Raw genomic sequence first — 24,835 nt, 5'->3', positions numbered from 1 at the left:
GAACCTTGGTCACTGTCCTTGCTGTGTGCATGGCCGAGGTGTGAATAGACTAGAATTCATTCCTCAGCTTCCTGCTGATTTACAGTTGAGGCTCTTAACAGTGCTGCCGGTGTGCCCGCTCAGGTCTCTTGGGCACTTTTTGTCGGGTGCTGACAACCTTCAAGTGCCGTGAATGCGGCATAGGTGGGCCTTTGTTTGGCTTTGCTGGAAAACTGCCAGCTTCCTAAAGGAGCTTCACCAATTCGCGCTCCCCCAGAAGCCTAAAGGAGGCCGGCTAGCTCCTCTCCCGCGCCCACACTTGGTGTAGCCTGTCATTCTTTCTCGCCATGCTTCCTGTGGCAGCGGCTGGCGCATAATTGGCACTTGGCTACCAGAGGGTTGAATGAATGGATGAACGAATTCAGTCGGGCAGCCTGGAATCAGACAGCCCGGCGGCGGTGGGTAGGAGAACATAAGCACGCACGCACGCACGCACACACACACACACAGCGCTTCAGAGACGCCCTCCTGCACCTCGACCCTCCGTGCAGCCGCGCGCCCACGTGGCCTGAACGCACCGCCTCGGGCGCGCGTTCCAGTCGCCGAGCTGGGGGCCCCCAACTCTGATTCCCGGCGGCGGACAGGGGGCGCTGCGCGTCCGGACGCCCCGAGGGGGCGGGCCCGGGGCGGGGCGAGGCGGGCCCGGCTGCCAGGCCTGGGCTCCCGCCGCCCGCGCCGCCCGCCAGCCGCTCCGGGGCCGGGCCGGGGCGGGGCGCGGCGGCAGGAAGCGGGGCGGGGACTCGCGGAGGCGTTGGGGAGCGAGGGAGGGCGCGGCCAACTCCCGGAGGGACGGCTGGCGGCTAACGCGGCGCCCCGGCCTGGCGCCGAGCCTGAGCCCGCCGGACGGGAGGCAGCCCCGCCGCGGGCTCGGCCCCGGCCCCAGCCCCGCCAGCATGGCCGGCCGGACCGTGCGGGCCGAGACCCGGAGCCGGGCCAAGGATGACATCAAGAAGGTGATGGCGACCATCGAGAAGGTCCGGAGATGGTGAGCACTGCCCCCCCCCCCCCCATCCTCGCCGGCTCTCCTCTCCTGCGCCTTCCCGCCCCTCGCCAGCTGTGCCCCCCAGGTGCTAGACGCGCCCCCGCCCAGCAACTGGGCACGGGCTCCGCAGAGCTCTGGCCCCCTTTCCCGGGCTGCTCCCCGAGGTCTACAAAGCGTGGTCCCCAGCCGAGCAGGAGCCCTCTTTCCGTGCCCCGCCCCCTGAGGTTCTGACACTCCTCCTCCCGCAAGTCCGCCCGGGATCTTAGGCGCCGCGGTAGTCCTGGGCCGGGCCAGCAAGCCGCGTTCCCGGGGTGAGGGTGCCCTTAGGGATCTGTTGAGCCTCGGAGCCCCTGAGGCATGCTCAGGGACATCTCCTCTCCTCGCGCCTGCCCACCCCTCCTCTCAGCCCTGGTCTTTCTCCAACTATGCCCCATTCACAAAACTCCCTCCCCGTACCCCTCCCCCACTTCCCGCTGCCACCTGGGGAGTGAGGTGGGGTGGGTGGGCTTTCCCCTGGAGCCCCTCTGACCCCAGCGCCCCACCTTCCCACAGGGAGAAGCGGTGGGTGACTGTGGGCGACACTTCCCTTCGCATCTTCAAGTGGGTGCCTGTGGTTGACCCCCAGGAGGAGGTGAGCGAGCCCGGGGCCTTGCTTCCTTGCAGCTTCAGTCCCCGCTCCTGCTGACCCTCCCGTGCCTACCCCCAGAGGCCCTGAAGGCGGCGGCAGCCCAGATGTTCAGGATTACTCTTGGCTCCTCCCCGTTTCCTGCTCCAGACCCTGCACCCTGTTTCATGGCAAACCCAGCGTGTACACAGCAGCCAGTGTCACCTCAGACAGGCCTTTGGCTTCTCTGTCCCTCAGTTTCGTTAATTAAAGTGTGTGTGTGGGGGGGTGTACGCCAGAGCTGGAGGGCGAGACAGCTGACTCTCGTCCCCCTGTGTCCCCTCTCCCCCAGGAGCGGCGGCGGGCAGGTGGCGTGGCAGAGCGATCTCGCGGCCGGGAGCGTCGGGGCAGGGGTGCCAGTCCGCGAGGGGGTGGCCCTCTCATTCTGCTGGATCTCAATGGTATGTGGGGAACCGAGCTTTCTGGGGAGGGGGGTCCTGGAGGAGGAGGGTGCCCTAGGCCAACCCTCTTGGGCTTTTGCTCCCGCAGATGAGAACAGCAACCAGAGCTTCCACTCGGAGGCCTCCCTCCACAAGGGCACCGAGCCCAGCCCCGGTGGCACCCCCCAGCCCAGCCGGCCTGTGTCACCTGCCGGAGCCCCCGAGGGGGTCCCTGAGGAGTCGCAGCCCCCACGGCTGGGCCAAGAGCGAGGTAGGAGCAGATGCCTCCCTCCCAGGAGCCCCCTCTAGGCCCTGTCCTCCGTGACGTTGCCCCTGCCAGCTCATCCCCTGGCTCCTATGGGAACAGCTTCTCGCGCTGATGGCTTTTTTCCTTCTCCTCTGGCTCTCTCTGTCTGGGTATCATCGTCTGGCATTTTCATAGATATTTCATTTTTCACTAATGCATCTCCCACCCCCACACCCCCATCAGCTTCCAGAATATCATGTCCTCGCTGATCTTGCTTACTGCACTCTCAGTGGAACACACAGTAGGTGCTTGATGAATATTTATTCAGTGACTGACAGACAGGGTGCGATTAGAGATGGGACGTGTCATGGGGGAACTGGCAACAGCAGCCCATATTGACTGAGCTCGCTGCTGTGTGCTGGGCGCCACCTGATAGTTCTTTTTTTAGGTTTTATTCACTTCTTTGAAAGTTACAAAGAGAGGAACAGACAGAGTGAGGCAAAGAGAGAGATCTTCCACCTGCTGGTTCACTCCCTAGATGGCCCCAATGGCCAGGACTGGGCCAGTCGGAAGCCAGGAGCCAGGAGATTCTTCCAGGTGTCCCATATAGGTGCAGGGGCCCAAGCACTTACACCCTGTCCTGCTGCTTTCCCAGGCCATAAGTAGGGAGCTGGATGGATAGTGGAGCACCCACATGGAATGCTGGCATTGCAGGTGACAGCGTTACCTGTTGTCCCACAGCACTAGCCCTACTTTGTGTGCTTTATCTCATTGGATCCTCACTGGCACCCTGAAAGGGTTCCGATGCCTGTGGACTTCCCCATTTATAGATGAGCAGGCTGAGATGGGAAGAGGTTGAATTCATGCAGCTGGGAGCCAGCATCCTGAGCCCATATCGCCAGCTCCTCTTTCTTGCCGTTGATCCCTGCTGCCCAGGGTAGCCACCTTGCTCTGACTCTCCAGACGTTAGCCTCGCTCCGGCCTCCCCATTGGGTATCCTGTGGTCACATCCTCATAGCTGCTGTAATGGCTTTTCCTAAAGCTTGGGTTGGATGGGGTCATTTTCCCACTGCACATCCCTGTGGCTACTGCCTCCTCCACGGTTCACTTGGAGCCTTGGGTCCTTGGAGCCTTGGGCCCCTGTCCTGTTCCCTGCTTGCCAGACCACCTCATCTTGGGCCTGTGGGCTGAGCCCAGAGGGTGCCAGGCTGTGCACACGTCTGCCAATAGAAAAACGATAAGGAGCACGGAGTGCCAGACGCTCCCCAAGGGCTCCATCTATCAACCCGGCTAAGCTGGGGGCAGCTTCCTGCAGGCATTACTGTCCCTGGCCCCATGTTACAGATGAGTAAAGAGAGGCCATTGGAAAAGAGAGACATTAAACAGAACCTCTGCTCCCTCAGCATGTGCTGCCTCTGCTTAAAATGGTGTCCTCCCCCCAGCCCCCGTGGCCTGCCTGCTTCAATGCTATGCAGTTGTCAAGATTTCTGTATAAGCGTTCCTCCCTCAATTTGACCGGGAGGCTCCTTGCTGTGCAGCGCCCTGTGTGCATGTATGCGTGTGTGTGTGTGTGTGTGTGTGTACATGCGTACGTGTGCTGCTCTAACTGCCCATCCTCCGGGCATAGCACAGCTGCTCAGGCGACGCCTGTTCACGTTCCAGATCCTGGGGGCATGACCGCAGGTGGCACTGATGAACCCCCCATGCTGACCAAGGAGGAGCCTGTGCCAGAGCTGCTGGAGGCTGAGGTGAGCGTGGCCTGCAGGCTACATTCCCGGGGCTGGGGGCAGGGCCCCCCAAGGCCTGGAGGTGGCATCTTGGGGTCTGGGAGGGAGACAGACATGGACCAACTGGAGCCAGCCCCAGCCTTAGCGGCTGAGTTCCTGGGATGGACAAGGAAGGGATGTGGTAGAGCCAGGGTCCTGCGGGCTGGCTCAGGGCTGACTTCAGAACATGAAAAGCCTGAAAACACAAAAATGAAAAACCATGGTGTGCCCCAGGCATTCCAGAAAGCAAGGCCTAAAGTGTCAGGTTAGGCTAACAGAGTCCCCGGTAACTCCTAAAAGAATGCATGCCCTTGTGCTGGGCTTTGAGCCAACTTCTGGGTCCGGGAGGGGCGTGGCATGGCGTGGGCGTGGTGGCTGCGGTGACGGCCAAGGCAGCTCGGAAGCTGGACGCCTGCCTCGGGGTGGGGCTCACGCCTGTCCGCCCTTCCTCTCCAGGCCCCCGAAGCTTACCCCGTCTTTGAGCCAGTGCCACCTGTCCCCGAGGCAGCCCAGGGTGACACAGAGGACTCGGAGGGCGCCCCCCCACTCAAGCGCATCTGTCCCAATGCCCCCGACCCCTGAGAAGCCGGCTTGCCTGTCCCGTCGCCCCAGGGACCCTTGGGCTTTTTAATCAATAAAGACCCTTTTGTAAGTTCGTGTCCTGTCATTTGCCCGTCAGACCTGGGGAGGGGCTCTGGAGACAGCTTTGTCTCATGCTCCGTTTCTCAGATGGGGTCACTGAGGCGCCGAGAGGGCCTTCCTATAGTCACCCCTGAGTCACCTGTGAGTGAGGGCTGGAGCCAGGGCCCCCCTCCCCCCATCCCCTAACCCCTGACCTTCACCTTCCTCCCCGGGAACTTCCACAGCCACTCCTCTTCTGGCCCAGGATGACTATCCAAGTCGCACATAGGCCCATTCCTGCCCTCAGGGTTGGCTTAGCTGATCCTCAGCCTTGCGCCCTGGCCTGCACTTCTAGTTGAGTCCTGTTTGCCCCAGGTCAGTGGCCACCTCCTCTGAGAAGCCCTCCCTGACTCATTCACTCTCCCTCTACACTCCCCCACCTCCCCCCACCCCTGGTTCTGAGTTCTCACCTCGCACTGGGTTCCCCTCCCTGGACTCAAGCATATCTCCTAGGTGTGTGGGTCTGTCTTGTCTGTAAGGCCATGGGCTCCTGAGGATGGAAGTGGCTCCCCCAGCCCTGCCTAGCATGACACTGGGAATGGGGCAGTCCAGCCACTGCTTCATGAATGAATGAATGAACGAATGAATGGCTGGGCCTATCCAGAGGGCTTCTCTGAGGAGGTGGCATGGGAGCTAGGCTCTGGGACACAGATGGAGAGTCACACCCTGGTACAGGTCCTGGCTCTGCCCCTCACTGTCTGTGTGACTCTAGACCGGCTCTTTCTAGCCCTGAAACCTCAGTTTATTCATCTGAGCAATGGGGACACTAATTTCCCTTACCTGCTAGCTCCAGTAGCTTGTGGGAATCTTCCAATAATCTTAGGTCCCCTTTCTGGTGCCTGCAAGAAAGGCAGAGTCAAGTGCATTGCCCCCCACCCCATTTTTTTTTAAACAAATGAAAAAAAGACAAAACAAAGCAAAAAATCCCCACAGGTTTAGAGAGAGGCTCAACCTGGGACTTTAAAGGAACTCTGAAAACCAAGGCTGGGTCCTGCAGTGGTGGCTGGGCTGGCCAGCGGGGCAGGTGTGGGGTGACAGAGCATCTCCACCTCCTATCTCGGTAGCAAATCCGCGCCCAGTCAGCGCCATGAAGCACCTACATGTCTTCTCTGATCGTTCTGGACATCCCAAGTCCAAAATTAGCCTGCCCGTGCCGTGCTCAGGGTGGGAGCAGCGGGGGCTGGCTCCATCAGGTAGCTGTGGGCTGGGAAACTACCTGCCCCCGCGGGGGCCATAGCCTGTCTTCAGTGTTGTCGGCTAGGGGCGTCGTCCAGTCTCCTCTCCTCGGTCCCATCACCTGCTCAGAGGGCTCCGTGATGACCTCAGGTCCAGTCTGGATCATCTTTTCTCATCTTTTCTCACCTCCAGCTCCTTGGCATCCGTGTATCTGCAGTGTCCTGTGGGTCACGGTGACACAGTCATGGCCTCAGGCCCCGAGGGGGTGGATGTCTGCAGGGCAGTGATCCAGCCTCGCCAGTGCCCGGAGCAAGTTACCACTCTGGGCGTGTGGGTGGCTGTCTTGTTTGCGTCTGCTGTCCCTTGAGGTGATAACTGTGTGAGCTGCCAGGCGTGGGTGAGTGCTACTCGCGGGTTAATGCCCAGGTAGCTGTGTGTGTGGGGGGAGACGGAACTCTATGTCTGGGTTCAAATCTCAGCTTCCGCACCCACTTGTATGATCTTGAGCAAGTGCCCTGGCCTCTCCGGAGGCCCTCGGTTTCCTCTTGTGTAAAATGGAGAGTCTTACAGAGAAGGAATGTGACAGGGCCCTTAGTGCCACACGTAGGAGGTGGACGCCCGTGCAGAAGTTGCTTTCTGATACCCCATCTCTCCATCCCCTGGCTGTGCCTCCAGGCTCGTCTCTCTCCTTTTCAGGGTTTTTCCCACCCTGGGTCCCCTAGTGATTCTGGCTCCCCACTACTCTGCTGAACCCACTCTGGCCTCTCTCCTCTTCCCAGTGATGCCTGCCCCCCTCAGTTCTACCTTCCCTTAAATAATTTTTTTATGAAGATTTATTTTTATTTGAAAGGCAGATTTACAGAGATAGCTTCCACCTGCTGGTTTACTCCCCAAATAACTGCGACCGGGACTCGAACTGGCACTCCTATGGGATGCCAGAACTGCAGGCGGAGGCTTAATGTACTAGGTCACTGTCCCAGCCCTGCCATCTTCCCTTTTAGGGAATGGTTTCTGCCCACAGATTCTGTCCCTTCCTGCACACTCAAGGAACCAGATGACTACACTGGGTATCCACCAGGCTGTCCTTAGCTGCCTTTGCACTCCACTTGCCCCCACCATCCGCAACCAGGCTTTGTGCTTCCTCTACTGGGTCCTAGCCACCAGTCAAACTTCCCACTTCCCCTTGCCCCACCTTCACCCATATGCACCATGCTGCCCCACCGCCCACAGCCACCCTTTCTCCCCTAAAGGGTGCACCCCGCCCCCCAGGCATCTTCCCACCTGCTTCTGAGTACTCCCACCCCGGGCACCACCCCCTACTATGCCAGGGGGGCCCTGCCTGTCACTGGTCCCCTGGCACATGTCTTCTTGTCTTCTAAACCCCCGTCCTCTGGCCCCGCCCTCTAGTAGGACCCGGAGCACTTGGTGACTGTCGCCTCATCATTGTCCAGTCTGTCAGCTTCTTCAGCACAAGACTTAGGACGTCCTTTATTAGTCCTTTATTAGTGACGGGGACATGCTGTGTGTTGATTCTTTGCTGGGGACTATTTTAGGTCCCGGGGTACAGCATAAACAAACAAACAAACAAAAAAGCAGAAACAAAATCAACCCTGCCCTTATGTCACTTTCAGTAACACAGGTAGGAAATTAGCAATTCTTTGGAAAAGTGGGATAGGTATTGTGGTACAGCATGTTAAACCTCCCACATCGGAGGCCTCCAGTTTGAGTCCTGGCTGCTCCGCGTCCCCCCCAGCTTCCTGCTACTGCTCTCGGCAAAGTGGCAGATGAAAGCTCAAGTGCTTGGGCTCGTGCTGCCTGCCGCCCACATGGGAGGCCCAGCCGGAGTTCTTGACATTAGGGCAGCGGACAAGGGATGGAGGCTCCCTCTCACTCTTGTCACTCTGCTTGTCAAATCAATCCATCAGTCCTAACATGAAGAATTGCAGAGGTGCCACCCGCACACCTGCCGCCTAGTCCCAAGCACTGGCTGCATACCTTCTCACGTGTACTTATCCATTCTGTTTCCTCTGTGTATTTCCAGATCTGCAGACAACGAACACTTCCCTCTAAGCCATCAGGCACCCGTATCCCCCACAGCGGCCTCATTTCTATGAATGAGTTTCCTACCTCTCAATGCACAGAACACATCCGTGTCCTGAAGAGCACAGGTGCCCCATGTAGGATTCAGGGGGTTTCACACATGCACAGGCAGGCTTGTCCAGTGGGAACGTGCCTGTCACTGCAGCGAGTTCCTGACAGAAGTGCAGCAGCTGGGATTCAAACTGGTGCCCTGTATATGTTGCCAGTGCTACAGGCAGAGGCTTAGCCTGCTCTACCATAGTGCCAGCTCTAAGTGTTATATGTACATAGATGTAGTTTTAGAAGCAGAGTGACAGAGAAGGAGAGACTGTCACCGGTTCTCTCCCTAAGTGTCTGCAGCAGCCAGGGGAGGCCAGGCTGAAAGCCAGGCCTGCGACTCTGGGTTTCCATGTGGGTGCACTTGGGGCATTATGCGCTAGCTTTGTGGGCACATTACCACAAGACGTGATCCGAAGTGGAACAGCAGGGACTGAGAGTGGCAGTGTTACCGCAGAGGCTTCCTCTGTGGCCCTGGGACACATGTCCTTCAGTTTTCTAGAGAGCAGCCTGTGTCATTTTCTGGATCAGAGACATGGTCCTTTTATTGCCTGGTTGTTTTCCCCCAGACTTCATTTTGAGCAAGATTGCTCTCAGTGGAGAAGAGGGGAAGTGGAGAACAGATCAGAGGTGGAACAGCTGGGACTTAAATGACTGTCTATATGGGATGCCAGCATTGCAGGTGGCGTCTTAAGCTGTTGAGCCACAATGCTAGGCCCTAAGCTACTGTTGAAACCACAAGTTCTGAAACATGGGCTCTTGCCATGGCCTAACAGGTCAAGCCTCCCGCTGCTGTGGCAGCGTCCTATATGGGCACCGGTTCAAGGATGGCCTGAGTCCTTGGGTCCCCTGTAGCCATGTGGGAGGCTGGAGAGAGGCTCCTGGCTGTGGATCTGCTGAGCTCTGGGTATTGATGACCATTTGGGAGGTGAACCAGTGCATGGAAGATCTTTATCTCTCCTCCCGTCACTGTAAATCTGCTTCTCAAATTTTAAAAAAGTGAATAATTTTTTTTTAAGAAAGCGTGTTATTTAAAATACATGTATTTTTATTGGAAGTGAGGATTTACAGAGAAAAAGAGAGAAAGATCTTCCATCCACTGTTTCACTCCCCAAGTGGCCACAACAGCCAGAGCTGAGCTGATCCGAAGCCAGGAGCTTCTTCCAGGTCTCCCACGTGGGTGCAGGGTCCCAAGCACTTGGTCATTCTCTGTTGCTTTTCCAGGCCACAAGCAGGGAGCTGGATGGGAAGCGGGGCAGCTGGGACAGGAACCAGTGCCCATATGGGATCTGGTGCTTGCAAGGTGAGGATTTAATCACTGAGCCATCCCACTGGGCCCGAAAAATGAATAAATCTTAAAACAAAACAAAAAAAACCTTTCTGAGACACAGGGCGTGTGCTCACTGGCAATCAATGCAATACCTTTGCTCCCTGGGGAGGCTTGAGGCTGCTGGCTGCGCTCCAGCACCCCGGTCTCTGCTCGCCTTCTCTCCTCCACTCACTGTTCCTGCCACCCCTCACTTCTGGCCTTTGAGTCCAGGGCCTCCTGGTGCCCACTCACACCCGTCTTCGCCCCTCCTCAGCTGATGAAGCCCTGCCCACTGGTGCTCCCTGCTTTGTGCGGCTACCCACTTCCTGCTCAGCTTGCTTCACAGCTCTGTGCTCGATGCTCTTCCCACCTGGCCAGCTCGCCCCTTCCTCCAGGTCCCTGGCCAAGGCTCATTTAATCCTTAGGTCCGTCGCATGTCCTCCAGGTTCCCTGACCTGCTGTCACCCAGGGCAGGCCCTTCCTTGCTTACCCATTGGACTTCCTCTTTCATTTGCCATCACATTTGCCCTGCTAGAATAGGGTCACGTTTATCTCACCCTTCCGGCAAGCAGCAGGTGCTCACTGATGAGTGATAAAAGAACCAAAGCCATTCTGAATGCGTTTCTGCTAAGCTGTTTTCCTAGCCTCTGCCAGCTTGGGAGGGCAGGGGACCTCGGAAGCCCACCCGGGCTAGCACTTGCTTTTCCATTCTCACGTGCGTCTGTGGCTTCTCCGTGTGTACCTGGCTTTCTTACTGCTCCCCTTTGTTCCGCTGTGGCTGTCCCCTCCCGGATGGGCCAGGCCCCAGGAGAGGAACACGCCATCCTAGAATCAGGCGGATTGGTAGCAGCTGTGCTTTGGACAAAGTCACCTGCCCTGTCCAGACCTTCGCGGCTGGGGGGGAGGGGGGTGTGCATCTGGAAAAAAGGAGCCGATAACTCATTTCCTGGTCTTTGTGCCAGGTCGGCCACCAGCGTGAACCTGGCGCGGGGGATGGGGGCTGTGGGGCTCGTGGGAAGCGCGGGATTGGCGAGGTGAATGTTTTCCACGTGTGTGTGGCTTCCCCCGCGGTGTTTAGGGCATTTCGGAAACGCTGCGCCGAGTGAGCCCCCTCGGTGGTAACACGCGCGGCGCCTGGGGCGGGAGCTGGAGAGACACGAGGGCACCAAGTAAACCCAGCACCGAGGCTGCGCGCCTTTGGTCGCCCTCTGCGCAGCCGGAGCCTGCCGCCCGACCTCCGCCTCGGCCTGCTGTGAAGCTCCGAGGGAACAAAGAAGGGCAGCGTGCCTCCGCGCGGGCGGCACCCAGGGAAGGGTTAAGGCCAGCGACGCGGCGGGCGCGCGTGCTAGAGGGGCCGGTGGCGGACTTCCGGTGGGGCGGGGCCGGAGGGTGTGCGGAGCGGGGAGCGCGCTCCCCGGTACCCGCGACGCGCGGGGGTCCCAAAGGACTCTAGGCCGACCCCGGGCGGCCGCTTTTCTTCCCCGAGGCCCCGCACTGGCAGTGTTGACCGAGGGCAGGGTTCTGGCTTCCCCGGCGGTGTGAGGGCCGGGACTGGGCGGGGGCAGTGGTACCTTGCACAGACAGACCGTGTCCTCGTTCCGAAGGACTTGGTGACCCAGAGCTCTGGGGAGGCCCAGGGCCTGTCGTCCACACCGCGAGCGGCCACCGCGCGGGCGATTTCTCCGGATTGGCGGGGCAGGTGGCCGGCTCGCTGGGCGGGATGGATGAGGACTCAGGGTTGCGTGGTTCTGTGCCTCAGTACCTGCTCCTCACTCCTCCACGCAGGCGCGGGCCTAAACACCGTCAGGTGCTTCTGAGAGAATCGGGCTTAAGCTCCGTGCACTTTGCGGTTCACCGGTTGAGAGTGTACGGTTCGTGGTTCTGGTGTTAGGCGCGGTTTCTGCAGTGATCGCGATTTTGCAACATTTTATCACCCTCAGAAGAAACCACCCTCCTTTCCCCGATCCTCCCAGACTAGCACCGGCGTGCTTCCTACTGGCTGATTGGGGGAACTTTTTAAAAAGTGAAACTTAACCAAAAAAAAAAAAAAAAAAAAAAAAAGATTTATTTAGAGAGGGAGAGGCAGAGAAAGGGGACTTCCATTCACTGGTTCACGTCTCAGATGAGCACAATGGCTGGAGCTGGGCCCAGTCTGAAGCCGGGAGCCAAGAGTTTCTAACGGGTCTCCCACTAGGATCCAAAGGCCCAGGGCCTTGGGCCATGCTCTGCTGCTTTCCCAGGTGCACTAACAGGGCGGTGGATTGGAAGTGGAGCAGCCTGGACTTGAACTGTCGCCCCTATGGGACGCCGGCCAGTGCTGCAATTGCTTTGGCCACTGTGCCACAGCGCTGGCCTCTGGCTTTCAGTCTGTTGAAAACAACAATCGGCAGGCCTCACAGCCTCCATCTCTGTGACCCCTGCGGTCCGATTCTATGTAAACAAGCTGCCCCTGTGTCAGGCAACGGAAACTGGCCAGGCAGATTGCAAAGCCAGCTGGGATGCCTCACTATAATTACTAAAATGATTGATTTGCCTAAATTTGCCCATGGTCATAAAATAGCTGGTAATGAGCCCACACACTGACTCCGGGCTTCCTGGACCCAAACATGTGAGTGCTGGGGTGACTACATTTTCTGGGTGTCCCTTTAAACAAATATTCCAGTATTTCTATTACGTTGGGCTTTTTTAATTATTGGAGAAACCACATTCCACCCATTTTTTCTTTTTAAGATTTATTTTTTAGGGCCGAGCGCAGTGGCCTAACAGCTAAAGTCCTTGCCTTGAACGCTCTGGGATCCCATATGGGCGCCGGTTTTAATCCGAGCAGCTCCACTTCCCATCCAGCTCCCTGCTTGTGGCCTGGGAAAGCAGTCGAGGACGGCCCAAAGCCTTGGAACCCTGCACCCACATGGGAGATCCAGAAGAAGCTCCTGGCTCCTGGCTTCGGATCGGTGCAGCACCAGCCATTGCGGTCACTTGGGGAGTGAATCATCTGATGGAAGATCTTCCTTTCTGATGGAAGATCTTCCTTTCTGTCTCTCCTCCTGTCTGTATAGCTGACTTTGCAATAAAAATAAAATAAATAAATCTTTATTTGAAAAACAGAGTAGCAGAGAAAAAGGAAGAGACAGAGAGAAATCTTCCATCCGCTAATTCACTCCCCAAATGGCCACAGTGGCCTGAGCTGGGCCAATCCGAAGTTTGGAGTCAGGAGCCTCTTCCATGTCTCTCAAGTGGGTGCAGGAACCCGGGAACTTGAGGCGTTCTCCACTGCTTAACCAGGCACATCATCAAGGAGCTGGATCAGAAGTAGAGCAGCCGGGACTCCAAGCAGGTGCCCACATAGGATGTTGTGTTGCAGGCAGATGCTCAGTCTGTTACACCAGGACTCCAACCCTGCCGATGTTGTTCTGATGTAATTTTGGACTTGATGCAGAAGTGCCACAACTCAGGAGGTGTTGCCTGGGTAACCATGCATGGGGTGGGACACAGGCATGAGAGGATGAGGGTAGAATCTAATGTGCGGCTCCTGCTGCTAGCTGCTGGTGTCACTGGCCAGAGCCCACACGGCGCCCCCAGGACCCTGGACTTCTGCCCCCTCCTACCAGCGGGCTCTCTGGGCTTCTTACGCCAGACTGCCATGTGTCCTGGAATGCCACACAGGCACCTGTCCTCACACAGGATGCTGTTGTTGGAGCCTGGTCATGGGACATGTGCCAGGACACGCTCTGTGTGCATCCTGGCCAGGGGTCATTTCCATCTCTTCTCATCACCTTCATCAAGGCCCTCTAACTCTACTTCACATCTTGTTTTAGCAGTGAAATAAACAGCCCACGAAGCTAAGAGCCCGTTTCTAATAGAGCTAGCTTCCTTTTCCAGAAGCAGCTTTACTTTGAAACTTGTGAAAAATAGAGCATCCAGGCACCTGGGCAGTGCCACAGCACGTTAATCTTCCACCTGCAGCATTGGCATTCCAAATGGGTGCCAGATCAAGTAGCAGCTGCTCCACTCCCCATCCAGCTCCCTGCTCATGGCCTGGGAAAGCAGTGGAGGATAGCTCAAAGCCTTGGGACCCTGCATCCACATGGGAGACCAGAAAGAGGCTCCAGGCTTTGGATCGGCTCAGCTCCAGCCATTGCGGCCACTTGGGGAGTGACCCAGCGCATGGAAAATGTTTCTCTTTGTGTCTCCTTCTCTCCATTAATCTGATGTGCCTTTCTAACAAAATTAAAAATATCCTTTTTTTTTTTAAAGATTTATTTTTATTACAAAGTCAGATATACAGAGAGGAGGAGAGACAGAGGGGAAGATCTTCCGTCCGATGATTCACTCCCCAAGTGAGCCGCAACGGGCCAGTGCGTGCACCGATCTGAAGCCAGGAGCCAGGAACCTCTTCCGGGTCTCCCACGTGGGTGCAGGGTCCCAAAGCTTTGGGCCGTCCTCGACTGCTTTCCCAGGCCACAAGCAGGGAGCTGAATGGGAAGTGGAGCTGCCGGGATTAGAACCGGCACCCATATGGGATCCCGGAGCGTTCAAGGCGAGGACTTTAGCCGCTAGGCCACGCCGCCGGGCCCAAAATTAAAAATATCTTAGTAAATAAATCTTAGACCAAAAAAAAAAAAAAAAAAAATCAACCCTCTTATCCTGAAAATAAGAATACCCAATCCTAATAAGACTTTCTAAGGTTGTCAGGCAAGAACAGTGAGGTAGACTTCAGGAAGCACTGTGAAAGCGCATTTATTTTAAGATTTATTTATTTATATTGGAAACGGAGACATGCAGACAGGAGTGACAGATCTTCCATCTGCTGGTTCACTTCCCACGTGGTTGCAATGTGGTTGCGCTGTTCCGAAGCCAGGAGCTTCTCCCACGTGGGTGCAAGGTTTCAATGCCTTGGGCAGTCCTCGATTGCTTTCCTAGAGTACAAGCAGGGAGCTGGATGGGAAGTGGAACAGCCAGGATACAAACCAGAACCCATATGGGATCCTGGCACATGCAAGACAAGGATTTTAGCCACTAGGCTACTGCACTAGGCCCATGAAGGGGCATTCTGAGGAAAGGGAGTCTGACTCTTGGGGGCGCAGAGGAGTAAGGGGGTTGGAAATCCTGCTCCTTGGAACATTCGGTGCTTGTGCTTCATGGGCAACAGCCAGGCTGAGGGGCTTAGGGTGTGAGGCAAAGCAGATGAGAGCTCTCAGGTGACTTAGGGGACAGCCCTGTGGCAATCCCAGTGGCTCCTGCTTGCTGGTTCTGCAGCTGATGTCAGGCTCTGGCCGAGTGTGCGACACAGCCTGTGTGGTGCGGGACACACGCTGCCAGAGGCGAGGCTTTCTTCCATGCCCTGCTCTGTTCTACGCTGGTCGGTGGGGGATTTCCTAGGGGTCACCTTGTGCCGTGTTCTACTGCCTGCTCCCTCAGGAGTCTCAGAGCCTCAGTTCTGTGTCAGATCCGAGCTGAGCCCTTGGAGAGGGGTAGAAGACGCGGGTCCAGGATGTCAGCGTAGAGGTAGGATGCAGCCAGTTAATGTCACTGCCTGTGATGCCAGCGTCCCATAGCGGGGTGCCAGTGCCAGCTGCTCCGCTCCCCATCCAGTTCCCTGTGGGTGAACCTGGGGAAGCAGTATAGTGTGGCCCAGGTGTTGGGGACACCCACATATGGGATCCAGATGGATTGCTAGGCTCCTGGCTTTGGCCAGGCCCAGTTATGTGTAGCTGTTTTTATTTGAAAAAGCCAACCAGCAGATAGAAGATATTCTCTCTCTGCTTTTCAAATAAATAAAGTTAATATTTCTTTTTTTAAAATAGCATGGCTTTTTAAAAATTTTTTTATTGGAAAGTTGGATATACAGAGAGGAAGATCTTCTGGTCTGTTGATTCACACACACACCCACCCCCTCGCCCCAGCAGCCACCACTGCCGGAGCTGTGGCAATCTGAAGCCAGCAGCCAGGAGCTCAGAGCCTCTTCCGGGACTCCTATGCAGATGGAGGGTCCCAAGGCTTTGAGCTGTCCTTGACTGCCTCCCCGGCCACAAGCAGAGAGCTGGATGGGAAGTGGAGCAGCCAGGATATGAACCGGCACCTATATGGGATCCCGGTGTATGCGGGGGTGGGGTGGGACTTTAGCCACTAGCTGGGCCCTTTTGGTGATGTTTATATAATTGCGAAGGATGCATACTCATGTGGACCACCAATTAAGTTAGGAAGGAATCCCATATAGGTGCCAGTTCATGGCCTGGCTGCTCTAATTTCCATCCAGCCCCCTGTTGTAGACTGGGAAAACAGCAGAGAATGGCTCAAGTCCTTGGGCCCCTGCACCCACCTGGATGGATGGATGGGTGGAGCTCCTGGCTCCTGGCTTCAGACCAGTCCAGCTGCAGCCATTGTAGCCACTTGGGGAGCAGATCTGTGGATGAAAGATTCTCTCTGTCTCTCTTCTCTCTGAAACTCTGTGTTTCAAATGAAGAGCAGCTCGGACAGAATGAGTTATCTCCCTCCAAGACTGAGATCCACACTTGCACTTGAAAGGGTGGGACAGAAATCACAGATGTCCTCTGCCTCCTGCCCCCGTGGGAGCTGCCAGGTGTCCAGTGATGCCACTCTTCCCAGAGCGCTGCTGGAATAAATCATAGGAAGTGTGTTCCGCAGGGCCTCCCAGTGCCTGCAGAAAGTCCAGCACTGCCGTTCCCAATCCTACCTGTCTCTCAGTAGGAAGGAATGACATGCTGGAGTCTGTCTGCCCGTTACAATGCTAGAGTATGCACGCACACCAGGAGCCCAGCGCTGGAGAAGGCTGCACAACACATACATCGAGTGCTGTGGAAAGCCAGGCTTTCTATCCACTAGACAAAGTGTCTAAGAGAAAAAGTCTAAGAGAAAGCTTACTGTGCTGGGAAAGCCACATGAATGTCAAGGCCGGGTGGGTATGGGAAGGCAGTCTGAGGGTCAGAAGTCCACTCAGTAAAAAGGCATTATGTGGTGTCCCCACTGGGAGGTGGGGAGAGGCAAGCTTCCCAGGGACTCTGGGTATGCATCTAAGGCAGAGAATTACTGGGCTGTTCTCACACACACGCCCCTCCAAAAACTATGCAGTAAGAGCAAGAAACATGAAATCTCAACTGGACCAGAATGAAGAGGCTGGCTTTGCTCGTTCAACGGCCCACTGGCGCCCTCTACTGACAAAGTGTTGTATGATGCTCTGCGTGGATAAGTCGGTAAAATGGTCCAGTCCATTGTCTTAGTCCTGGCGGGTGAGTTGGGAGATGGCAGGTAGTAACTTCGAATACTGACACAGTGGCAGAATGCCCCCAAAGGCTCTCTACTCACAGGCCGAGGGCCAGTGTGGCAAGAAGGACTAAGTGGAGACCCCTGGCATTTTCTTCACCTATAAGAATGTGTAGAGCTGCTTCCTCCCCTAGAGGTACAGGCATGCCTGATGCTACTGTCGAAGAACTGAAAGGACTGGGGCTGCTGGCAGCTGCCACACAGCCATTTCTGCCACCAATGCGACCCTTGCAGAGCCAGGTGGGTTCTGGAGAAATACGGTGAACTTTCAGCAGCATCCTCAGGTAGTGTCGTCCATCGCAGCTGTTGTCCTGGATACAGGACCTTTGCTGCAACCCATTAGTGGGACCCTGGCTTTTTCTCCACACAAATGCCACGTCCACCAACAGCAGTGGGGCTTTTGGCTGGCCAAGGTAGCTTACTCATGTAACTACTATCTTTAGGCTGCCTCAAGGCTACGTCAGTTCTGTTCTCTCATAACACGGTTTCACAGCCATCTTAATCATCTTGCCATCCCACGAAACATCGCAATGTTCTGCCATGGTGACGTTATTGGATCTGATGAACAGGAAGCAACAAGTTCCTTAGTTGCCTGGGAGGACATATGCAGACCAGAAAAAAAAAGGGTAGGAAGTGTCTGGATTGATCGAATAGACAATGGAAAGATGCTTAATGGAGAAATTATTTTATTACACTACACTGCGGCCATCATCCATGCTTTTAGGATGACGCACCTTGTCTTAAGAACAAACAGACTTTTACATCCCAAAAATCCAGGGTGTCAGAGCTCTGGTTACAAAGTCCAGGGGATGCAATCGTTTGTTAATCACCATCTTGGGTGGAACTAAGAGTCGCTGAGGTTAGTTTCCTATGTTAATTAAACTTGAAGAAAACCAAAAGGGAAGCACAACATAGCCAACCTGAGCAAAGGGAGAGAGGAGGAGACAGCCTTGGGGTCGGGAAGACCTTGTGTCAGTTACAACCGGAGGGAGTACTGCGACTTGGCTGCACCAAGATAAACCATCACGGCAGGTGCTCCTGACTTGTGATAAGCCTCTAGTCCACAGACACTCTCAGCTCCCTCAGGGAAGTAAACACAGGATATGCCAAGGCCCGCCAGCACAGTAGGACTCCTGAGGCCCTGTGACGAGTCCCCAGGTGGAAGACAAGCTGAACCTCATACAACCTGTGTGAGAGGCACAGTGCTTGGTGGCTGATCTGGGGTTTACAAGCAACATGTGTCATCCATGGAGACCCCTGTGAGCCTGCCAGTTCTGAGCATGGCTCTGCAGCAAGCTCCAGCCCATGGCACCTACGATGAGGCAATCCAGACACATTCAAAAGTGTCTGGTGAGCGAGTCTGGTGTGATAGCATAGTGGTTAAAGTCCTCATGCACGCCAGGGATCTCATATGGGCGCTGGTTCTAATCCCGGCAGCTCTGCTTTCCATCCAGCTCCCTGCTTGTAGCCTGGGAAAGCAGTCGAGGACGGCCCAAAACCTTGGGACTCTGCACCTGCGTGGGAGACCTGAAAGAAGCTCCTGGCTCCTGGCTTCAGATTGGCTCAGCTCCAGCCGTTGCAGCCACTTGGGGAGTGAATCATCGGATGTATTATATTTATAAATATATTTATATATTATATATTATTTATATTATGTATATATATATATATATTTTAAGAAAATAGCTCTTGCTTGGTATAGGAGCTTGCTAGGGACTGAATACCAAAGCAGAAGACATCAAGGAAACCACACAACCGCAGCTTCTGCTTGTGAGTGAAGTGTTATCTCCCAACCCACCTGTGAGGATGTATGTGTGTGTGTGCAGCGGCAGCCTGTTACCACATGGAAACGGTGTAGAAAGCAGGGGAGCAGGCTTGGAGGTGTCCGGAAGGCAGGACTCATTCACAGAGCAGGTGCTCGGGCTCCTGGGACATCAACCCCGACCGCAGGACCTTCTCTCCCCATCAGGGCCCTTGACCTCCTGGGGGGTTGTGTCTGGCTGGTTGTGGGGGAAGGAATTAAAGCCCGCTTGCGCATGAGCCACTCAGTGACTGACACCGACCAAGCTGCCCTTGAAGATGCAAAGATGGGACAGACACCAAACGCGTTCTTTTCCTTGGCCACCCCAGGTCCAGGGCCGACGGATGACCTGCCCATCCAGGTGCCATTTCTGTACATTTTTGCCTGGCTCTGCCAGCAGGAGAGAGGGCAAGCACAGGGCATGCCTTGGCTTTCTCTGTTTTCTGAGGCCCTGACCTGGGCTGCCGAATCCCTTAATGACTGTGGTTTTCTTAGTGGCAGGAGTGGAAACAAGAGCTTCCTCTTGGGCAGGCTGGAGGATTGGTTTGCTAGGGGTGCCACCGTGAGGTGCCCCAGGGTGGGTGGCTTGAACAATAGAACGTTATTTTGCCACCATTTCAGTGGCCAGAAGTCCCCGAGCTAAGGGTGGCAGGAGGATTGATTTCTTCTGAGGCCTCTCTCCTTGTCTTATAAACAGGGAGCTTTTCTTTGTGTTTTCACATGGTCATCTATTTGTGTTGAAATTTCTTTTTCTTAAAGATGTATAGATTTATTTATTTTCCCACTTTTTTTTCTGTATTTGGGGGAAGGGGGAGTTATAGGGGGAAGTTCCATCTAGCTTCCCAACCATCCCAGGATCCCTGAGATGGGGCATGCTCCGAGGGCACTGCTCAAGTGGGTTTGATAGTTCAACAGTTCTGAATTGCTGCCATTCTTGCCATTCCAAACACAGTGAAATCTCTCCAGAATCCACTGGTTGACATTGTCCACCTCAGAGTCTCCGTTTGCCCAGATTTTCACTGCCAACACTTGGCTGGGTTAGTTGATTGATTTGTTCTGTCCTCTGTTGTGGTACCAGGTGTCCTCCGCAGGCTTCAGTGGACTGTCATATCCCCCATGTTCATCTGGATATGCTGTCCACTGCTCCGTCTGAGCCACTGAGGAGACTCAGCTAAGAATTTATTTATTTGAGGCTAGGCCGGTGCGGCGGGAGAGGGGTGGGGGGTGACGGGGGAGGAGGGAGAGGAGGGGCGGAAAATAAAAAAACAAAAAAAAAAAAATTAAAAAAAAAAGAATTTATTTATTTGAAAGGTAGAGTTATAGAAAGAGGAGGACAGAGAGAGAGAGATCTTGTATCTGTTGGTTTGCTCTCAAAATGGTTGCAACACCCAGAGTTCATCCAGGCTGAAGCCAGAAGCCCAGAGCATCTTCCAGGTCTCCCACGTGGGTGCAGTGACCCAAGGACCTGAGCAGCCTCTGCTGCTTCCCCAGGCCACAAGCAGGGAGCTGAGAGGGAAATGCAGTAGCCAAGCGCCCATACAGGGATCCAGCAGGGCAGGCAGAGGCTGTGCCCCAGTGCCAGCCCAGGTTCAGAAAGTCGTAGCAACTTTGTGTATACCGCTTGAAGCGTGCTGTTTCCTGGAATGTACTGTTGGAAATGTGCTAAAGAACGATACACATCTCTGTTTCTCCAACAGCGCACGGCACCTAGAGGTGGCCAGTGCACAATTTGCCCAACTCAGCCCAGTGGCCCTGGGGTCGCCTTTACGTACAGTGCCTTCCCAGCCTGTGGCCCTGCTTACTGCTGTCCGTGCAACAGGCATTTCTCTTCACCCCCAAAACCCTTCTTGCTGCTGAACTGAGATGGCCATCAAGTGGCCTGAATCAAGTGACAAGTTAATACCGAGAGCAAAACGCACGCAGGGCAGCATGGTGGGGAGCCATCTGTGGCTGGAGAGGGGCGAGTGAGGAGCGCTGGCCGGTGCACCGGTGTGCAGTCAGGTGCTGAATGGCTGGATGACAGGCAGCCAGGCCGACCTATACCCGGGAGTGCCCTGCCTCCCCGATGCTCCTGCCAGAAGCCCGCGCTCTGCCACATCAGCTCAGCTGAACTGGATCCGAGAGCGTCCTCTGCTGCCCTGCACATTGGAGTGCCTCTCTGGAGCCCTGGCTCTGCTTCCTGCCGACGTGCGACGTGCGTCCTGAGAGGCCACAGACAAGGCTCAGTGCTTTAGGTCCCTGCCGCCACACGGGAGACAGCCTGGTCCAGGCACGTGGCCAGTGATCTCTCTGCCTCTCAAATAAAATGAAAAACATTTAAAAATGTATAAAATCTGCACAACTCACTTGTAGATTATTTCATAGTAAGAGGCTCCTGGGCTGGAAATGAATATCAACTATCATTTATTCTGTTTATTTGCTTAATGTATTAGACTATTTTAAAAAAGAAAAGTTAAAAGCCATTTTTAGTAGAGGAATTCGGCTTTAATTAAAATTGATCCAGTTAAAATATCAAATAATTTAAACTGCAAATATAAACTCCTTTTGGCTGTTTTTTTAAAAGTTACTTCATTTTTCTTTTTTTTTTTTTTTAAAGATTTATTTTATTTTTATTACAAAGTCAGATGTACTGAGAGGAGGAGAGATAGAGAGGAAGTGGAGCTGCCGGGATTAGAACCAGCGGCCATATGGGATCAAGGCAAGGACCTTAGCCACTAGGCCACGCCGCCGAGTCCACTTCATTTGTTTTAAAATACACAAGTACAGCGATTTAGAATTTATGTATTTATTTTTTTACAAAACATTTTATTTACAAAATATATAATGAATACTATACATCTGGGTCCATCACCCCAAAGCCCTTGTGAGGATTAACCTAGAGGGGCCAGGTTGGTTCCTAGCTCCTTTTCCACCCCTGGAGGAGGTTCCTGTGAGTGCCTGCAGGTGGGTGTGGAGTTTCAGCTATGGGGCTGGTGGGAGGAGGGATGGACCCCAAGGTTCAGAAGGGCTGGGTTGGGGGGTCAGGTCTTGACATCCAGCAAGGGTGTCCGCTTGTGTTGGTAGCCACTCTGCCTGCCATGGATCACCTTAGGGTCTCCCACATCCGAGAGCAGCTCCTGCTCGGCCTCGTGTAGCTCCTCTGCTGGGTTGTAGTTATACGTGCGGAGCAGGTGGTGGCAAAGCCGATCCACCCGCTTCCTCTTCTGGACATGCATGACCACTGCCACCACCACCCCGACCAGGGTGATGAGGAAGAAGGGGCCCAGCACATAGCCCACCAAGGAGTCACTGCTGGCCTGGCGAGCACTGGGCGCTGTGGTGTTCCACATGGCATCTGCAGGTTGACGGCCTGGTGGTCAGCATGGGCAGTGGCACCTTGGGAGGGCACCTCTGGGCTCCCTCCCGCCGCAGCAGCCCCGACAGGAACGCCCTCGCCTGGCTCTCCAAATTTAGAATTTATTAAAATTCTGCCATCAGCCCCAGTTCGATGGCTCAGTGGCTAAATTCTTGCCTTGTACACGCCAGAACTGTACATGGGCACCGGTTCATGTCACATGCCGGAACCCCATATGGGCCCTGCTTCATGTCACGGCTCCCCCCACTCTCCTTCCAGCTCCCTGTTTGTGGCCTGGCAAAGCAGTAGAGGACAGCCCAAAGCCTTGGGACCCTGCACTCGTGTGAGACCCGGAAGAAGCTCTGAGCTCCTGGCTTCGGATTGGCTCAGCTCTGGCCATTATGGCCTTTTGGGGAGTGAACCAGCAGATGATCTCTATCTATCCCTTCTACAAATCTGCTTTTCCAGTAAAAATAAATCTTAAAAATGAAATAAAACACCTCACTAACAGCCCCTACAGGAATCCCACCAGGGTTCTGGCTTAACCTTGTCAGAAACACAGAACTCAGGCATTAAGACTGGCCCCATTTAGGAGGGCTTCCCAGCCTTGGGAGGCTTGGGAGGCTTGGGAGGCACAGACACTACCCTGCTGTTTTTTCTCCCCGCAGGACCCAGGTGTGAGACTGACGAGGAGGGCCCTCCATGAGAAAGGCCTGAAGCCGGAGCCCCTGAGAAGGCTGCTCCCCAGGAGGGGTCTGCGGACCAATGCTCGGCCCACCTCAGGCCCAGAAGCCAGGGCTCCCGGGGCAGGAGGCAAGGCCCCCAGAGCTCCCAGGACGATTCCCCAGGGCAAAGGGAGGTGAGCTGGCTCCTTGGGCCAGCAGAGGCCCCTAGCCTCCCTCTGCCAACCTCAGGTTCCAGTCACCTGCCATGCTCCTGGCCAGAGGGGGGTTGGACACCCACCGTGGGGACACCCCGGGCTGGCGGCCCTCCATCTGCCTAGAACCTGAGGTTACAGCACCCACCTGGCTTGCTGCTGGCTCTCACGGACAGCAGGCCTACCGGTGTCCCACAAAAGGCAAGGAGGATTTAGGGTACGGCCACACCGGATGCCTGAAGTCACCTGCCTGCCGGGTTTCTGGTGTCTGAGGGTGGGGTGGGGACACCAGGCTGCCTTGCCCACCTCAAGGGGCCAAGTCTTGCCAGCACAGCACTACAGGGTCCGCCCTGGCCAGCGGGCTCCACTGGCGTGGGTGGAATTTGGCCTCCTGCGACGACACCTCATGGTGCCGGAATGGCCTTCACAGACATTTGCGCATGCGTCTCCTCCACGGGCAGCACGTGCAGGTCTTCGCAGCTGTGGAGGATCTGTGCTGGACTGCCTTCTCGCCCCGCACCTGTACATCAGGCAGGGTGACAGGACGACCTCCAGCGCCAACACTTGCGTTGGAAGCTTCCACCAGGTGCCAACCTCAGCAGTCAACTTGACAGCCCCCGCCCCAGGGAGGCAGGGGCAAGAGGCCTTTGAGCCCAGACCCTCATTTTGTGCCACGGGACTCCGCGTGGAGTGGCCAGGAGACTTTCTGACGCAGCCCTGAGCCGGCCCAACCTAGCTGGAAAAACCCCACAGCTCTAGGCCTCTCGGGCCGTTCAGTGGTTCCAAAGGGCTTTCACCACCAACCTCCAGCTTCCTGGCTTCACTGCAGGACCAGTCACACTCAGATATTCTAATGTTGTTGCCTGTTAAAGAGGCAGCTTCCCCTGTGCTGGGCATTGTGATTTGTGGGACTACTTTAACCCTTGCGGGGCTCCCAGTGACACAGGTACTGGGTGATGATCAGCATTTTACAAAGGAAGTAAGGCTCGGAGATATTAAGGGATCTGCCCAAAGCCACACAGCTAGTAAACTGTAGAAGTGGCCTTCAGACCCAGGTTGGCCTGCCAACTCCATAGCCGACATGCGGTAGCACTTCTGGGACGCTGTGTGTTTGATGAGGCATCCATGGGGCTCGGTAGTGAATTAGATAGACGGCTCTTCGCGTTCGTGTGCGTGAGTCACATGTGCACGGGTGACTGAGATGACATTTCCTACTTGTAGCTGATATGTTGGGCTCAGCCCGTGAGTCCCTGGAATGGCCTCCTCCCAGACCCCTCTAGAACAGTGATGCTGAAGGAAGCTGGGCTCCAGGACCAGTTCCTGTGTGGAACCTTCCTGGAAACTAGGGAATGTGGTCCCTGGCCACCTGAGTCACTTGGGAAGTTCATTCCAGTTTCTCTGGGCAGTTTTCCAAATTCACAAACCAAGGGGATTTGGAACTGAGACATTGGAATTCTTGAAAATCATCTCATTCTGCATCTTTCGTAACTTTCTGTACTTTATCTCACTTCTCAGCATTTTGGCTAAGAACACGTGACAGGGATATAGATTGGAGTCGCAGTGACAAAGACCTAGAGGTCACAGCAACGTTAAAAACCTGAGACATTCCAGCAAGTGTTATTAGCTAATCTTTGTTTCCAAAATGTTTTGTATCTTCAGCAAACACTACACTGAGTTCAGATTGCCAACTTAAGGGCTTGCTTGGTTTCCAAACCCAGTATTTCTTGGAACATCATTCCTAAGATTTAGAGAAGACACACGGTGTGTATACACAGTGAATACTCACTTTGTGCAAAGGAGTTCCTGCTCACAGCCGACACGACCAAGCGTTCACTTTAGTCTTTTCCTTAATTACTGAAGGGCCTCCCTGGGTTCTGTCTTACCTTCCACGGGGAGATGTGGGAATGTCTCCCCTAACTTTAGACGCTGGGTCAGCCTTTCCTTTTCTGGCTTCTTAAGTGAATTCCTTCAATCCAGCAAGGCCTCTGTGTAGGTTGGGAGGCATTCATTCTCACAGGAGACTTCTATTTGTTTTTTTTCCTCATTTTGTGTATTGGGGCAGATTGAAATTCAGTAAAACATGAATTTCCTGCTAAGTGCCACAAGGCTTTGCTCTGTGGGACACTCCAGATGCAGGGCCTGTGTGATGGAGCCGAGACCGT

The 24,835-nt window shown here is 55.1% G+C and overlaps 2 protein-coding genes across 3 annotated transcripts; one reads left to right on the top strand and one right to left on the bottom strand.

Annotated features, from left to right (window-relative positions):
* Positions 1 to 597: 597 nt before the first annotated feature.
* On the top strand, positions 598 to 23,786 carry BCL7C (BAF chromatin remodeling complex subunit BCL7C). 2 transcript variants are annotated; one of them, XM_012927542.2, is made up of 6 exons: positions 598 to 1,024; positions 1,574 to 1,652; positions 1,978 to 2,086; positions 2,175 to 2,336; positions 3,975 to 4,060; positions 22,465 to 23,786. In XM_012927542.2, exons 1-6 carry the CDS (start codon positions 933 to 935, stop codon positions 22,657 to 22,659), a joined length of 723 nt encoding a protein of 240 aa, XP_012782996.1. In that variant the 5' UTR covers positions 598 to 932; the 3' UTR covers positions 22,660 to 23,786. The 2 variants fall into 2 exon arrangements, with proteins under 2 accessions (XP_012782996.1, XP_004586951.1); XM_004586894.2 differs by lacking the exon at positions 22,465 to 23,786 and adding an exon at positions 4,535 to 4,730.
* LOC101518630 (small integral membrane protein 29-like) lies at positions 21,385 to 21,887 on the bottom strand. Its single transcript, XM_012927543.2, has one exon. It carries the CDS (start codon positions 21,789 to 21,791, stop codon positions 21,483 to 21,485), a length of 309 nt encoding a protein of 102 aa, XP_012782997.2. The 5' UTR covers positions 21,792 to 21,887; the 3' UTR covers positions 21,385 to 21,482.
* Positions 23,787 to 24,835: the final 1,049 nt, after the last annotated feature.

This window comes from Ochotona princeps, chromosome 24 (genome assembly GCF_030435755.1).
Source record: "Ochotona princeps isolate mOchPri1 chromosome 24, mOchPri1.hap1, whole genome shotgun sequence".
In the NCBI taxonomy this organism is placed as follows: domain Eukaryota; kingdom Metazoa; phylum Chordata; class Mammalia; order Lagomorpha; family Ochotonidae; genus Ochotona; species Ochotona princeps.
This window is presented reverse-complemented; position numbering and strand designations above follow the sequence as displayed.

Bases quoted from the DNA above. Each gene is read 5' to 3' on its own strand.
- LOC101518630 (XM_012927543.2), bottom strand. From the start codon at position 21,791: ATGTGGAACACCACAGCGCCCAGTGCTCGCCAGGCCAGCAGTGACTCC.
- BCL7C (XM_012927542.2), top strand. From the start codon at position 933: ATGGCCGGCCGGACCGTGCGGGCCGAGACCCGGAGCCGGGCCAAGGAT. The intron at 1,025-1,573 runs GTGAGCACTGCC...ACCTTCCCACAG, and splicing joins ATCGAGAAGGTCCGGAGATG to GGAGAAGCGGTGGGTGACTG. The intron at 4,061-22,464 runs GTGAGCGTGGCC...TTCTCCCCGCAG, and splicing joins CAGAGCTGCTGGAGGCTGAG to GACCCAGGTGTGAGACTGAC.